General features: G+C 40.5%; 1 protein-coding gene across 2 annotated transcripts in view; it reads right to left on the bottom strand.

Moving 5' to 3' along the window:
- chtf18 (CTF18, chromosome transmission fidelity factor 18 homolog (S. cerevisiae)) overlaps positions 1-16,794 on the bottom strand; it is a 103,166-nt gene that overhangs the window by 1,163 nt on the left and 85,209 nt on the right. For both annotated transcript variants that reach the window (XM_048552554.2, XM_048552555.2), the window contains exons 19-21: positions 15,150-15,297; positions 11,188-11,304; positions 2,686-2,746 (exon numbers count right to left, since the gene is read on the bottom strand). In XM_048552554.2, coding sequence (XP_048408511.2) covers positions 2,686-2,746; positions 11,188-11,304; positions 15,150-15,297 — 326 coding nt within the window. The remainder of the gene's footprint in view (positions 1-2,685; positions 2,747-11,187; positions 11,305-15,149; positions 15,298-16,794) is intronic.

Below are 16,794 nucleotides of genomic sequence, written 5' to 3'. Positions count from 1 at the left end.
TATGTACAATAGTTCACAAAGGCACATATGTTCACCATCTACTTAGACTCGAAAGCACACAGGTACTTTCTAAACTCAAATTCAATTTTCCCGTGACACAACAGCCCACAGTAACATAATGGATTAAGCCACTAGGTGAATGCAATATGAACCTCAGAGTCCATGCCAAATGAGGGGGAGGGGGACCTGGAGGTGCATTCATTGTGTTATTGCTCCAGCACGCCATCTGATCCACATGAGAGAAACCGGCAAGACAAATGGCTGGAAGTCTTCTTATTCTATTGGACATTTTGAAGATGATTGGAAAACTTGGAGAATCTCAACTCTGGTCTTGTTGGGCACATATCTGTGGCACAAAACCACTCAAACTGGCACAATTTAGGAGTTATAAATGATGGTACCATGAAAATTATTCTAAGTTTAAGGTGGAGAGGGGCCATAGGTTAGGAAATGGATAAGACACTGTCCATTCTCTACTTGGATTATCTTTAATCTTCATTGATTCATGATCACATGGACCTGAGAAGAATCATAAGTCTATCTAACCTGCTCCACACACAACTGCAATGTCAACTTCTGCGCCATAATAGACACGTTCCCTGGATTACCCAATGCCAGGTTATCTCCTGGGAGAGATGCATAAAAAGCAAAATCCCAGTCTACACAATATGTGAGATGTAAAATAAAAATTTGGTCATAATTGACTCCTACCACACTCATGACACAACGTGTCCCAAATTTATGACTATGTAGAAACATGGCAAAGAGAGGTGCTTTTTAACATTGAGAAACTTAAATGAAAGTCTTTTTAAGAAAAAAAAAATCATTCATGGGATGTGGGCATTTAAACAAGATTTAAGAGTCAGCCACATTGCTGTGGGTCTGGAGTCATAGGTAGGCCAGATCAGGTGAGAATGGCAGATTTCCTTCCTTAATGGACAACAGTGAGCCAGATGGGTTTTTATACCATTGACATTGACAAAAGTCAATGAGTATTTAGTTTTTTTCACTCTGACAAAAATTTGTTTGGACATTTTATGATTACTTTTTTCATGTCCTTGCACCAATCTCTCCTTACCTCCACCTGACATTGGTTACATGGTCACCATTAGGTTAGCTTTATATCTATGATATTTTGTTGAATTCAAATTTTACCATCTGCCAAGGTGGGATTCAAACCCTTAGGGCTCTGGATTACTAGTTCACTGACATTACCACCGACTGCCTTCACGATCCATAATAATAGTGGACTAAGGTGAGAAGAATCGGTAATTAGAGGCTGGAAGACATCAAAATAATCTTAAACACCTGTGGATTTTCTGGGAATGGTGAGGGGAGTTATAGCTTTTAGTTGGAATGAGCAAATTGACAGTCTTCAGCGAGTATACAGTGAAGACAATATACTTTGGACACAATTTTGGAGCTCAGGAGGAACATTCGGCAGAGCAATGGTCCTTCCTTGCACACTGTCAATGCAAGTATAAGCTCAGCTTGAATCTGAACCAGGAACAAACCCACTGAGGTCAGCTATTTAAGCAGCTGGCATTGTGTAAGCCAAACAAATGATAACTTTGGATGGAAATCTATGAATAATGTGCTGGGAAATTTATTTGGAAAAAAAATCACCCAGGTGCTTAACAGCAGATCAGAAAATGTATTAACTGATGGTAATATAACCCTGTCTTATGAAGCTAACAGCAAAATACAATTCAGAGATTATTTCAAAAAAGAGAACCAGCATGCTGCTATGGAGAGTCACAATGGGCGAATTGGCCCCTCTTGCACTCTGATTACGTGTCCCTTTTTGTGGTATCACTTCCTGGAATTGTAGTCAAATGACAACCATATGAACAGGAGTTAATGGAACAGCAGCCAGAAAGGCAGTTAGGTATGGAGTAGAAAACTACTATATTCTAATATTCATTAGGGCAGGATGGTGGCTCTGTGGTTAGCACTGCAGCCTCACAGCACCAGGGGCCTGGGTTCGATTCCCGCCTCGGGTGACTGTCTGTGTGGAGTCTGCACATTCTCCCGGTGTCTGTGTGGGTTTCCTCTGGGTGCTCCGGTTTCCTCCCACAGTCCAAAGATGTGCAGGCTAGGTGGATTGGCCATGCTAAATTGCCCGTAGTATTCAGGAGTGTGTAGTTTATAGGGGGATGGGTCTGGGTGGGATGTTTCAAGGGGTGGTGTGGACTTGTTGGGCTGAAGGGCCTGTTTCCACACTGTAGGGAATCTAATCTAATCTAATCAAAACTGAGCGCTGGAAAATAGGCTCCTGATCCTAATTTCCTTACAGACTTTTTAAACACAAACGATGGCAGAAGTTACAAGGTTGGGATGAGCACCCCAAATGACTGCATTTTTGGAAGTTTTATACTGGAAGTTTTGCTTCCAACAGTTGCAGTCAAACAGACTTCCTTCTCACACGCATTTTGACAATAAAGTAAAAGCACTAAAAGAAAACGAAGACAAGAAATTTTTTTTTAATGTGCCAATGACAATTCTCAAGTTGCTGGCAGTAGCACTGAAGAGATTAATCATTAATTCCTTGAGACCCCAGAACGATCCTGGAGGGTTGGCAACATTCCACCAAATGGCAGCAGGGAGAGAGACATGCAGACAGATAGTCAGACAGCGAAACTGACTGCAAGACACAGACAGTAAGTAAGTATCTGTTTAAAATACCTGTTGAGGTTGTCACTATGTTAATTCTGTCCATTTTCCGGCCAAAGAAGTCGAGCTCCACCTGAAAATTAGAAGAAATTGCTCAGATGCATTTGAGCGGAGACCAACAGAAAGTGAAATTAAAAGACGACTCAGTTCTGGTATCTGTATATAGCTAACAACAGTAAACCAAAGCACAGGCAACTTTGACTGCAAAGAAATTGAGTTAATTGTGCAAATACTTTTGCCTGCAGTTAAGTTTTAGACCCTACTATATATACACCTATTAGGCATATAGTTTTGGATTATTTGTTACTTTGGTTAGACCCAAAGCATGCAACTCTAATACCTACCATTCCAGCCATTTGGTTTGTCTCCAGAACCACCTTATTTTTAATATTTTTTGTAATTATCTCTCTGCCTCATTTAGTCAGATTATAGGTCATCCTTTCACTTGTTATTCAGCCTGTCAACACTCCACTCACATCATTTAAATGATCGTTTGATTTTTCAACCTATAAATTCTGTGCCTGTGTCCTTTTCTTCATATAAGCTGAGAAAGCAGCAGCCCTCGAAAGCTCATGATTTCAATGGACCCACTGGACTATAACCTGGTGTCATGTGACTTCTGACCTTATCCATCCCAGTCTAACACCAGCACCTCCACATCATAAATGCATGAAGTGGGGCTTAGTAACTCCTGATGGGAACTCAGGATGCATTGATTATCAGATACTAGATTTCATTTTCCTTTGCAGACGGCTACATGATAACAATGCAATGCTAAGACAACAGTGCAGTACAGAGAAAAACAACAGGGAACTGAGGGACGTGGGGAGCAAGCTGGACAACAGTTTAAAACAGAAACATTTGCACAGAATACAGAAGCAGACTTTGAAAGACTGCACTTCCAACAATGCAGCCTTGACTCTGTGCTAATGCCACTGGTGAGAGACAGGAATTCACAACCTTCTGACTCGAAGGCAAAAATGCAGTCTCCGAGACACGGCTGAACTAATAGGAGGATGATTCTAGCCATCCTACCTTGATGGCTTATGTAACTTTGCTGTTGATGCTATTTGAAATGTCTTTGCAATTTGTTCAGTTGTGCAAACAAATGCTAGTATCTCAAGGTGTCAGTATCTTTTCAGAATAACGAGGGACGGTCAATAAATGCAGCACTGCTGATGAGAATCTCAAGAATGAATTTTAATAGAAAAAGCTCTCAACACAAGTGTTCTGCAACAGTTTTTTTTGCATCCTTTCTGAACACAGAATTAATCGTAGGTGAAGCCGACTTATTTACCAAATTGATTGAACTAAAATTCAAGTGATTACTCAAAGAATGAGAGATTAAGTGCAAATTGTTGTACGTGAGAGAGAATTTCCTTACATGTCGCAGAATACTAGATACAAGAGCATTAGTGGCCAGCTTTCAAATGCATGGTTGCTATAATGGGAGAGGAAGGTTACTAGAGGTGCTATAATTGTAATTAGTCTTTCTTCATCTTCAATTTGTAATCAGTATCTCACAATGGCACACAGTCTCCTGGGAAAGAATGCACACCCAGGGTCCTTTGTACCAACATGTTTAAAATCCTGTTCAGCAAGTTCCAACTTGCTCTAGTTACTGAGATAATGGGAACTGCAGATGCTGGAGAATTCCAAGATAACAAAATGCGAGGCTGCATGAACACAGCAGGCCATGCAGCATCTCAGGAGCACAAAAGCTGACGTTTCGGGCCTAGACCCAAGGGTCTAGGCCCGAAACGTCAGCTTTTGTGCTCCTGAGATGCTGCATGGCCTGCTGTGTTCATCCAGCCTCGCATTTTATTATCTTGCTCTAGTTACTGTTTCTTTTGATACAGTACTTTTGACAGGAAACTTATGATTATCCTGAAAAATATTGTGGGACTATATTTTGATCACAAGAGCTGCACACTGCATGTAGCAAAACAAGAGTTAAATGTCCTCAGCAGAGGCACTGTATAGTCAGGCACAGCTTCGGATTCAAATAATCAGAAATAACCAGGGGTCAATTTACCTCAGGGTCACCAATAGTATTAAATTTGTTTCCAGGTAGGATCATCAGTGGATGGTTGTAAACTTCCTAAGTAGGAAGTGGGATGAATAGTACAGTTTTCAAAGGGAAAAAAGGAGTGACAATGGACCATCTCCTCTTGTGCTGCATGGTTACTTACCCGTTTATAAGAAAGTGTGTTTTCCTAGTGTCACTTTCTATGGGCTGTAGTCAAAAGTGGCAACCAACTGAGATGGAGAAGCAGCCAGATAGAAATATCATTGCAGAATGATCGTCTCAAATTTAACTTTTAAACTCCAATTTCAGGCTTAATATCAATGAACTTAAAAGCAGGTGAAAACTGGAAGAAGATACTCATTAAACTGCAGTGGAAAAATTAGGAAGAGACACAGCTCAGTATTCAGAACAAAAATGCTGTAAAAACTAACAAATAAAATCACAATTTTATGAATTGTGAACCAGCACAAGTTAGCAGTATGGATAGGGAGGTCACGACAAGCTGGTTACCATAACACAATCAAATAACTGGTTTAAAAGGATAGACTGCCATAGTCAGCAACAGACTTCACTCAGTCTGCCTCCAGGAGGCCTCAGTGGAATTTTTATGAAACAAGACTACTTTTGCAAAAATCACCATGAATTGTTGGATTGCTGTAAAAATTCTAATAGCTCAGTAATGTTCTTTCAAGAAAACTGCTCTCTTCATTTGGCCTAGCCCTTGTTTGACTCTGGCCCTATAACTTCTGAATTGTCCAGCCAGATATATCAAATGCTGTTAAACAGGGAGTGCAGGGGCGAAAGAAGGACCACTTCTTCTCAGGGAAATGGGCTACGGGCAGTCGGTTTGTGACACTTGCAGCCCAGGAATGAATTTTTAAAAATAACTGTTTCCAGCGTCAGGTTGAAACCATTCAATTATTATTTGAGTTTACTCAGTCATGCAGTTTAAGAAACGTCCACTCCATGATGGACCTAAATGTCATGAATTTAAATAGGACACTTACAAATGTTTACAAGGCTGTGCACTCAGCACATTTTCAATGCGAATCACAGGGATAAACGAATAGGGCACAAAACACAGCTGCTGTGCTTTAGTAATTACGAGATTATTAAAGTAATGAAGGCCTAAATCTGCCAACAAAGCCTGTGCTGTAATACATGATTCATATTCTGCTGTTCTACACCTGTGTACACTGAACACCACAGTATGCTTAATAATGTGATAAACATTTTGCATCAAAATATTCCCCATGAGCTCAGGGCAAGTGCCTTAAAACAAAGAGGAGAGAGGGCACAGTGCAAGTAGTTCAGGCTGATGTTGCAGTTCAGTACTGAGGGAATGGTGCACTGTCAGATGTACCATCCTTTTAACGGGCATGTAAACTGAGATCTAGTCTGTTAGATATTAAAGATCGCAGAACAATACTCAAAGAAAGGGTCAATACTCAAAGGGTTCTGAAGATGAGTACAGACCTGAAACGTCAGCTTTCCTGCTCGACCTGCTGTGTTCATGCAGCTCTATACCTTGTTATCTCAGATTCTCCAGCATCTGCAGTTCCTACTACCTCCCAATACTCATACAAAAAGCAGGGTTTCTCATTTCTCTGTTCAGAACATCCTGGGCTAATATTCCTCCCTCAAACCCAGTTTTTCAAAGATACATCTACTCATTAGTCATCGTGCTAATCTTTGTGGGATCCTTCTCTGCGCAACTGGCAACTGTGTCTTCCCACATTACATTCACAGACCTTCAAAGCAAGTCAATGCATCACATGCTTTGGGAGAGGTTCAATAAGTTCATATAAATGCAAGCCTCTCCAAGAGAAAAAGGAGATACATATTTTAACAGCACGAGAAGCTAGGAAAATCCTTAAAAATAGACAATAGGTCAGTCAACAGATGACAGAAAAATCTATTAGCATTTCCTGTTTGTAGTTAAGATTTGTTACACTCACTCAATCATTCAATGTCCCCCTGCACACCCCACCACTCCATACCTCGCTGTAGAAAAAAAAGAGTTGAATGACATACCAATTTATGCTTAAAATACAGAAAATGCTTGCATTGTGGATTCAAATCCTTGAATATATCAGTGTCTTCCAGACAGGAGAGAAAGAATTTTGGATGATGCATACCCCAGAGAAATTTGGGGAAATATGAAGTGATCAGATCGTTTCCACAAGATGGATAATGAGTACATAATAGTGGGGTAGGACAGCAGGAGGAAAGCAAGAGTGTAGTGTTACAACATCATCAGTAGATATGCAGTACAGACAACAAAACAAGAATAATTCAAATGTAGTAATGGGCTTTGCTCCATCTCCAATATAGCTAGAAATGGGGCATGATCTACCTATTACCTCAGCCAAGATAAGGAATGTGGAAACAGAACTCCATCTTTATGAACACAGTCATAGTTTCCCATGACCAAAGGTCTTTGGCAGAGGCTAATCTTATACAGTGGCCCTTGAGCAACAGGGGAAGCTGGGGCTAAATCAGGCACCAACCTTTGAAGTAACAGGGCATTTTGAAAGAGATCATTTGGAATGTTCAAATTCATAAACAGAGGCACTGAGACTACAAGCAGTGAAGGTAAGCTTGATCTATATGAAACTCTGGTTAGAACAAACTTGAGTATTGTGCCCAGTTGGAGAATCAGTTACACATAACAGAAAAGGCCCTTTGGGCAATCAAGTCTGCACTGATTTATCTACACTAGCTTCCCAGTGTTTTGCCATTCACTGAGTACTATCAGTAATCAGTTCTGGGTCATTATTCCAGGAAAGCTGGGAAGGTCGTTAAGTGTGGAGGGAATTTATCAGAATGGTTCCAGGAGTGGGAGAGCTTTAAGCTACATGGTAAGGTTGGAAAGGCTGGGGATTTCCTCTTGGAGCAAATAGGATTGAGTGGATATTTGGTAGAGGTGTACAAGGCAACGATAGGCTTAGGAGAAACTGTTCCCATTAGTTGATGGTATTCAAGGATTAAGATTTAGATTTAAGATTTTGGTTAAGGGATGAAGGTGAACATTTTTACACATTGAGTGGGAATGACCTGGAAATTGCTGCCCACGAGGGTTAAGCAGAACAATTTCAAAAGGAAACTAGGTGGGTACTTCAAGAAAATAAAATTACACGGCCATATAAATGGAAACGGGGGTGGGGTTAGAAGTGAGAAATGCCACTGACTAGATGTTCAGTGGCAAGCTGGCATGGATCCAATGGACCAAAATAGCTTCCTTCCACAACATAAATAACAATGATTGTAATGGAAAAAAAACATGGTTTTTGTTTTATTAGAAAAAAGAAAGCTGACTAAAGGGACTGCAGCAAGACACCACCATTCAGGCAAAAGCAAACAAACAGGCTGGATTAGAAGGTGACAGATTTAGATAATTTAAACTAAGGAAGCTCAAATTTCGAACTGACACATACAGCAGTGGCTGAAAAAGGAATTGGAGGTTTCAAGCCACGTTTACTTGCAGGCAGATCAATGCCTTCACTCCTCAAGGGCATGTATTAAGCTGTCTTTTCCTGGAAAGTACCACATGTAGAGGCATAGCCATATACATATACAAAAGAGTGGTGAGATTAGAGACCAGCTGAGGGCTAAGTCCATTCCAGCAGAAGAAAAGAGGGTAGCAAGATTCATATCAATAAACATACACATGGGGGTGACAAATTGCCGCAGCAATGGACATGTGGATACGTCAATGTGCTTAGCCTAAGGCAAATTGGTCAGCGGAGGGAGATAGCACAGAGTGCGCTGTTGAGCAATAAATTCAATCCTCTCACTTTAAATGGAGCAACAGGAATACAATTATTGGCCGTCATTAATAAACATCCAGGTCTTCAGTAATGCTGGCATTTCCACAATGATATCTAGCCCAGTACTGAAGTTAAATCAAAAGGAAGCATTTTCAAATGTTGACTGAAACCCATGTGACCATGCACTGAAACCCAGTTGTTTTGCCTGCAGCTGTTGCCATTGAGCAGGCCCCTACTGTGTCCTGTGTGCTCTCCAGAGTATCTCTCCATTACCACTACTATGTTGATAGAAAGCAGCTGTTGTTAGTTACTCTGCTGTTAGCTCTAGCAACGCTTGAAACAGCTGGCAGCCAATTTCCATCTCTGGAGGTAAAGACTTCCTTCCTTGGCAAGCTACATCAAACCACTATGGACCTCCATACTCTATCACACTAACTACCCATTTACCCCCCAAAAAAATAGGTAATGCTACCACTGAGGTTTCACTGAGATTTCAAGCAACAAGAAAGACAATTTTCCACTGGATTGAACTTGGTCACATGCAATGTCCACGTGGCTGGAAAACCAATTCTGATGAAAGTTTATAGACCCAAAATATTAAATTTGTTTATCTCTATAAAGATACTATTAGACTTGTTGAGTACCTCAAGCAATTTCAGCTATTATTTCAGATTTACAATAACAACGTCAACAATGATCCTTTCATTGTGTCTAGATTCTATGTTTCTGTGGAGGCATCACATAGCCCATTATTCACTACTGAGAAAACCTTTATCTTGCTTTTTAATTATAACAGAAGTCACACACAAAACCAGGAGGGATAGAGTTTATAGAGTTGATAGCCAGAGACTATTTCCCAGGGCAGAAATGGCTAGCACGAGGGGTCATAGTTTTAAGCTGGTTGGTGGAAAGTATAGAGGGGATGTCAGAGGCGGGTTCTTTACACAGAGAGTTGTGAGAGCATGGAATGCGTTGCCAGCAGCAGTTGTGGAAGCAAGGTCATTGGGATCATTTAAGAGACTGCTGGACATGCATATGGTCACAGAAATTTGAGGGTGCAAACATGAGGATTAATGGTCGGCACAACATCGTGGGCTGAAGGGCCTGTTCTGTGCTGTACTGTTCTATGTTCTATAGTCAGGGCTAATAGCATTCAGTGTTATGTAAAGATTATAGCAGTACCAAAGTGGATAGCTCTGCTTAATTCGACAATCACCCCCTCTTCTACACCCCTTATGAAGGTCTTGATTTGTTTACTTGAGCAGGCTGTTACGACTTCTAGCACCTCAGCCAGACAGGATTCAGTTATGAGCCTTATCTGTGAAGACTCGCAGTATTCCCAACTGCGTAGATAACAGGACAGCTCAAATGATGCATGCATCCAGTGTCTAAACAAACTGGATTCTGTTTAACAAATTACCAGTCAACTGATGCCCAGGCCAAGAACAATGAACCGAGGACCTTCCTGGTGAGAGACATTCCAGATTCAGAATTTCACCCTGAAGTTAATAAGGGTGAACTTCAACTTGGGACTAGCAATAAGAAACAGACAAATTCGTCAGCCATTGATTTTACAGCCAGTCCATTTTCGTTCCCATTAACCTGCATTTTGTGGTGCTTCAAAGGTGAATTTCACTTCCCAGTGAGATAGCTTGATTTCTCAGTGACAGAGACACTGCCAGCAAGAGGATATCTTGTTTCCATGAGTGCTATTATTCTGACCACTGACTTCTATTTAAAGCCCAGTGATACAAGAAGCTGTGTTTTAGTCATTAAAAATTGTAGGCTACAGGAATACTAGTTATCTCAGCATTTTGGAGGCAAACAGGATACATTCTTGAAAGAAAGCATGGGTGCCATTGCTAGTTTACATTGCCTCTCGCTGCCCTGGGCCTGCTTACGGGTGATGGATAGCAATGGCCTCAGTACGGTAAATTTAAAAGATCTATAGACCTAAGTAATGTGTTTGACTATACACAGGGGCTAAATCTCATTCAGAGATAGTAAGAAATGCAAATGGTGGAGTCAGAGATAACACCGTGTGGAGCTGGACGAGCACAGTAGGCTAGGCAGCAGAGGAGCAGGAAAGTCGACGTCTCAGGTTGGGACCCTCCTTCAGAAGGGTCTAGACCCAAAACATCAACTTTCCTGCTCTGATGTTGCCTGGTGGGCTAAATATCATTCATAGTGTTGACCAGGGATGCAATTCCTAATAGCTCCTCTGGTGACAATGCATTATGGCTCGTACATAGAAAACTGAAAGTGTGATCTAATGGACCTATTTAAGATTACAGAAGACTTTGATGGGGGAAGGTGTGAAGAAGGTACTTTCTCCTGCAGGCAAATCCAAAACATAAGTTATTCAGAAGAAATATCCTTATTTACAGAGCAGTTAGAACGTATAACTCGCTGTCACAGGGAGGAAGAAGAAGAGGGAGGAGATTTTAGGACAGGGGTCCAAAAACCTGGTCAAGGAGGTACACTTTAGGACTCTTGGAGGGATGCAGGAAGAGTAAGCCAGAGCTAGGGGACCTGACAGCTAAATGAACAGTCACTTGTGGGGGAGAAATTAAAATTGGCAATGCACAAGAGGACAAAACTGAAGCAACATAGACATTTTTTTTTGGCGGGGTGGTAGGAGTTACAGAAATTCAAGATTTAATGCTTAAAGGTTGATGATGCTGTCCATTGTGAGTTACTTTTGATGAACCTTACCTTTTCTTTCACAGACACAGACTTGAGAACATTTTTCAACGTTTGTTCATGATTCTTCACACATGGTTTTGAACTTTTATTGCTTTCACTTGTTTTACTTTTGAGTTCAACAGCTTCCTGAAACAGAAAATGAAAAGAACAAACAATGCAAGGTTAAGTAACATGGTCAGAACCCTCAGCTCCCCCTAAGGTTATCCTCGTTTTGCAGAGTCTAAAGATTTGGAGAAGAAAGGAATGAATGAAGACAAAAACTGAAAACTGAAGGTTTAGCAAGCATCTTTAATATAGAAAAACAAACTTCTGCTCTAGGGAAACTGGGCAGTGAGCCAAATCTATCTGGGAGTAACAAAAAAAGCCAAAGTGTTACAGAGAGGGAAATGGAAGCAGAAGAATTCTGAATCCTGATAGGGAATTCTAGACAATGAGCTCTCAGTAGTTGCTGTAAAAGCAGTTGGGGGTGTAGAAGAGAGAGCAAGATTGGGGGAGCTTTAGGAGATGCGCGCTTCAGACTGTAGCCACTGCAATCAGTTTTGTTGGTAGTAGGTAAAGTTGGAAGAGGTTACAGAAATGAAGGGGGAATTAGGTCATGGAGCGATTTCAAAAGTAAGGATGGGAATTCTAAATTTGATGCACTTGAGAAATGGGTTTGCATATAAGCAGCAGTTCTCAACTGGAGTTTGATAATAATAGGATGGGAGGTTGCAGAGAGAGCACTCAATTGTCAGCTAAGCTTAGGTAAGGTGGAGGGTGGATGGTGTTTCAGAGGTGAAATCAGTAATCTGGGTGCAGAGAGGTTAATAGGAACATGGTTTCCTCAAACATTTTAAACACTAAATAGCCTACAGGGTGGCCAAGATGAGGTCTTGAGCTGCAATGCTGGTTTAATCTGTGCTTAGCACAACATGGCATTTTGGTACAGGTACTGAAGCTTGCACTAGGATTTTAAGGGGCTGACTGCTAATTAAATTGCCTGACAGAGCTGACTAGAGAGCCGCCACCACTATTTGGTGGCTAGTGGTTCAACAAATGGCCTCTAAAGCTGGCTGATGGTAGAGGGATAAACAAGTCATGGCTTCTTAAAATCCATGTTAATCTTTGGGTCCATTACAATTGGAAGTTTGAGGAGGATTTTAGAGGCTTGTCAGGAAACTTCTTGGGAAGGTGTGTCAAGACCTCAATATGTTTTTGGAAATTCTCCAAGGAGTTCACTTCAAAAAGTGAAGTCTTACTGGATACCTTAAAGAAGACATCAGAGAAACAGAAGGAGAGAGAGAAAGCCTGGTCATGATCATCTTAAATCGCAGGCCCAACTATCTGGTCTGGGTTAGGAATGGCAAGAGGATATGAGCCCATACACTGCGATGCTATCTGCCCTGAGAGGGGAGACGGGACAAAGGTTCTTCCCAGCCACTGGAAATAGTTCAGTGCATCCCACCTCATCTGAACCTGCTGCATCAGAACCTCCAGTGGTACATCCAAGAACATATATACCTTCTAACATGGGATCACTTAACTATCTTAAACCCTAGTGTGAGAGAGATCTGTCTTAACACATCCATGCAAGTTAAATTTTTGTAAAACAGCAACCGGGCTAAATACTACATGCTCAAACCAAATTTACAAACAAGTGTGCCTCATTAGCACAATACACTTTTAGTGCCTCTTTTTACTGTTTCATTATCATCCTTTGGGGAAAGAATTCTGCCACTCCTAACTGGTCTGGCCTACATGTGACTTCAGACCACAGCAATGTGGTGGACTCTTAATTGCTATCAGGACAATTGGGGTTGGGCAATAACTGCTGGCTGAGCTAGTGATGCCCACATCCTATGAAAAAATATTAAAAAAACACCTTGGTTTCTTAACTTGCTGTATCAATATTGTGCTTTGGGCGGGGGGGGGGGGGGCGGGCGGGCGGGCGGGGAGAGAACAGTCTGATTCAGGTGGAGACAGCAGCAAAGGATTTAGTGAATCTGAAACAGGAGCAGAGTTTGTGATGGGGCGTTATAAGTAAAAGCTTTGAACTTTTTAGTGTTTAGCACAAATTGTTTATGGACTCTGTTTACTCTTAGGTAGACAGATATACTTTATCATGATGACAACAGTTAGCTAATTAACAGGACTTGTTTTTCCCAGATCAACAAACAAGGATTCTTCAGGGAGTTACAGCTCACCTTCTCTCATCTAACTTTAAATCCACAACTCATGACTTCAGGTACTAATCCCCAAAGACTTCATTAATCAGGCACAGCATATCCACGGAGACTGCCGTAAGTCACTAAAGACCTGTGTGCTGTTCAGAAGGTTGACCCTTAATGTGACAAAAAACAAAGCTCTACAACACAAGCACAAAGAATGCAAACTTCTTTTCATGTGTAATGAAGCTAAAACATAGGCAAGAATACACAAAACATTGCTTTATTTTAACCTTCAAACTAACTTTCCTCTTTTTTGTTGGACCTAGTTTTCATCGAATCTTAGATTCGCAAAACTCTTACTTCTTCCCCTTTTTGTTAACATTGCTTCTACTCTTTAAAGTTCACACAGTTCTTTGAATTAGAGAATGAGATGATCTCACTGAACTACAATAATTTAAAGGGGTTATAGGATAGATAGATTTCTTCTCCCACTGGCTGGAGAATCTAGAACAGAGGCACACTGTCTCAGGATTAAGGGGTCACTAATTTAAAATCAAGATGAGGAGAAATTTCTTCACCCAGAGGGTGCAGAATCTCTGGAAATCCATACCCAAAGGGTTGCACACGCTTCAATGTTGTTCAAGGGCACGATAGACAGATTTCTGCTCTTTCAGGAAATTAAAGGATATGGACAGCAAACAAAAGTGCAGCTGAAGGAGATTAGTCTTGACTACATTTAATGATGAAACAAGTTTGAGTGTCTTTATGCTTTGCTCCTGCTCTTACTTCCTATATTCTCAAAAATGTCAACATTTTCCATAATTTTCTTTAAGTAACTGTAATTATAAAGCAAGAACACTCGCTAAGACACAGTAATATCTGAATTGCTTTTTAATGTTTGTAGCTTTATTAATTCACCTCTTCCAAATTTATTGTTGATGTAGAGGTGCTGGTATTGGACTGGGGTGGACAAAGTTAGAAGTCACAAGACATTAAATTATAATCCAACAGGTTTATTTGAAATCACAAGGTGGTCACCCTCACCTGACACAGAAGCAGCACTCTAAGAGCTTGTGATTTCAAATAAACCTGTTGGACTATAACTTGTATTCATGTGATTTCTGACGTTTAATGTCAACCCAGGCCATCATTAATGCAGAATGTTTTCTCATTTCCTTCACGTGCATTTGTTAATTTAGCCCACTTCTACTGTCACCTGCCTGGATTATAACTGATATGGAATTTTGAAATACCCCATCAATTATATTTTTAAAATAGTGAAATCAACTTGTTAGGTTTTACAATCAATACTCTCGGCACTGTATTCTAGAGATTTTAAAAAAATTCCCAAGTAATGTTAAGTGGTGTCATTTGATAAAATGAAGGACAAATTCCATTGTAAGAACATAACTAATTGGCAATTTCAAACCTCCAGATTACCCAGACTGGAGACTTGGGCTAGTTTTGAACTGTGCCCGGATGTCATGATCAACAGTAATTACCACTCCATAAAATATGTTATGAACAAACCAAAATATCATGAAAGTGAGCATTAGTTCTTTGTATTTGATTCTTAACAAGGTTATAGACCAGGATGGGGTAAATGCCTACTTGTTACCAGCTTTATTTCTACAAGTGGGTGAAAAGGTTTGATGATGATTGTTACAAATCTGTGCCTTATATTCTCTTGGGCTTAAATCAGTGGTACAATTGTACGTATTCCAAGCATGATCTTTATTAAAGGATGTTCCTCCTCTTTCTCTCGAATTCATATTCTGATTCATCATGTCATGTGTTGGCAGCAGAGCTCTCAATCCTTCTTACCTTCTTTTCCATGTTGCGGGCATTCAGCAAAGCTTCCACGCGTCTCATCTTTTCCAGCTCAATCTCACGGGCAATCAACTGCTTAGCCTGGTAGGTCATCGGCCTTCGAGCAGGAAGGTCTGGAAAGCGGCAAACATCTTCTATGTTACTGTAATTGGGGAAGGCAAAGACAAAGACAAACACAACAATTATAACTTTATAATGAATATAAGCAGCGAAAATCCTATAGGGCAACAATTATCATGTCACTGTACATTTTATGCAACATGTTCCTGTGACGACTGCTAAGTTTTTCAAGATTTAATCTGAGTATCCCCAATTTCCTTCACTAAAGCAATGGCACCACACCCTCCCTAATCTCTCTTTATCTTTTGTCAAAGAAACTCCTTAAAATCTACACATTTAGTCATGTTTCCTAACATTACATTCCCTCAAGTAGTTGTCATTTTATTGTCAGATTACACTCACGCAAAGTATCTTTGAATGCTTTACAAAGTTAAAGGTACTACATATTAATGTGAACTTCATTGCTTGGATCTGACTTTAACAACAGATGGATTGACACAATGCCAAAAACAAAGGCCTGCAGTGAAATGTTAAATGTCACACAATTCATGTCTTTGCATAACCTTGACATTGCACCAGTAATGTTTTAACCCAGTAAATCATAAGACTAGAGGTTTTGGAAACGCAGTAGCTGGATCATGGACACTGCAGACACGTTGCCGTTACATCATAAGCTCATTTTCCACTAATATTCTGGCCCTTGATATCTACGAATGGAAAATCATGGTCAAAGTCCTTCAAACTTTTCTGATCAAGTGTAAGCTGTGCACTTCGGCGGTTGTGGCAGTCAAGGAGCATGCAAATGGAGAGATGGGATCATAATAAATTAATTAACATGTTTTAAAGACAGCTTTGTATTGCTTGCTAAATAAGAAGACCTTATTATTCTTCACGTTGTGAATCCACAGCACTGCAACAACCTTGCAATATTAAAGCTGCAGTCTTATTGCGCAGTGAGTTTAATGTTCCAGATATTGTTGGTTTATGCATGGACACAATGTCATGCAGACCTTTGACATGTCTGGTACTGATCCACAGTACTTTCACACTAGACAGTTGTACCAATAGTCCTTCTTGAACCCTCAAGGTAACATTTCAACTGCACAGGCACACTCTAAATAAAATCAGGATTACTAGCAAAATTCACAACCCATAAAACATTCCTGAAGTGTGCCACTATTGTAGAGTAAGAAATGTGGAAGATTTATTTGCACAGAGCAAGCTTGCACAAATAGCAATCACAATGAGATAATCTGTTCCAGTGCTGTTTGTTGAAGTATGAACATTGGACAAGACATTAGAGATAATTCTACTTTTCTTCAAATGCTATGGGATCTTCTACATCCATCCAACAGGGCAAGCCAATAGGTCATCCATAGGGCCATACTTATAATATAAAAACAACAGAGTAGCAAGACACAGCCAAGTGGAAATTATATACCACCCTCTGTTCACAGTCAAAGTGACTCTGGGCTCTGACAGCACTTCCTCTCAATTTTTGGACAAGGCAGCACCACTAAATTATCTGGTCCACATCACACTGTTGTTTCTTGAAATTTGCTATGTGCAAATAAGCTGC

The sequence above is a fragment of the Stegostoma tigrinum genome, chromosome 23 (genome assembly GCF_030684315.1).
Source record: "Stegostoma tigrinum isolate sSteTig4 chromosome 23, sSteTig4.hap1, whole genome shotgun sequence".
Taxonomy (NCBI): domain Eukaryota; kingdom Metazoa; phylum Chordata; class Chondrichthyes; order Orectolobiformes; family Stegostomatidae; genus Stegostoma; species Stegostoma tigrinum.
This window is presented reverse-complemented; position numbering and strand designations above follow the sequence as displayed.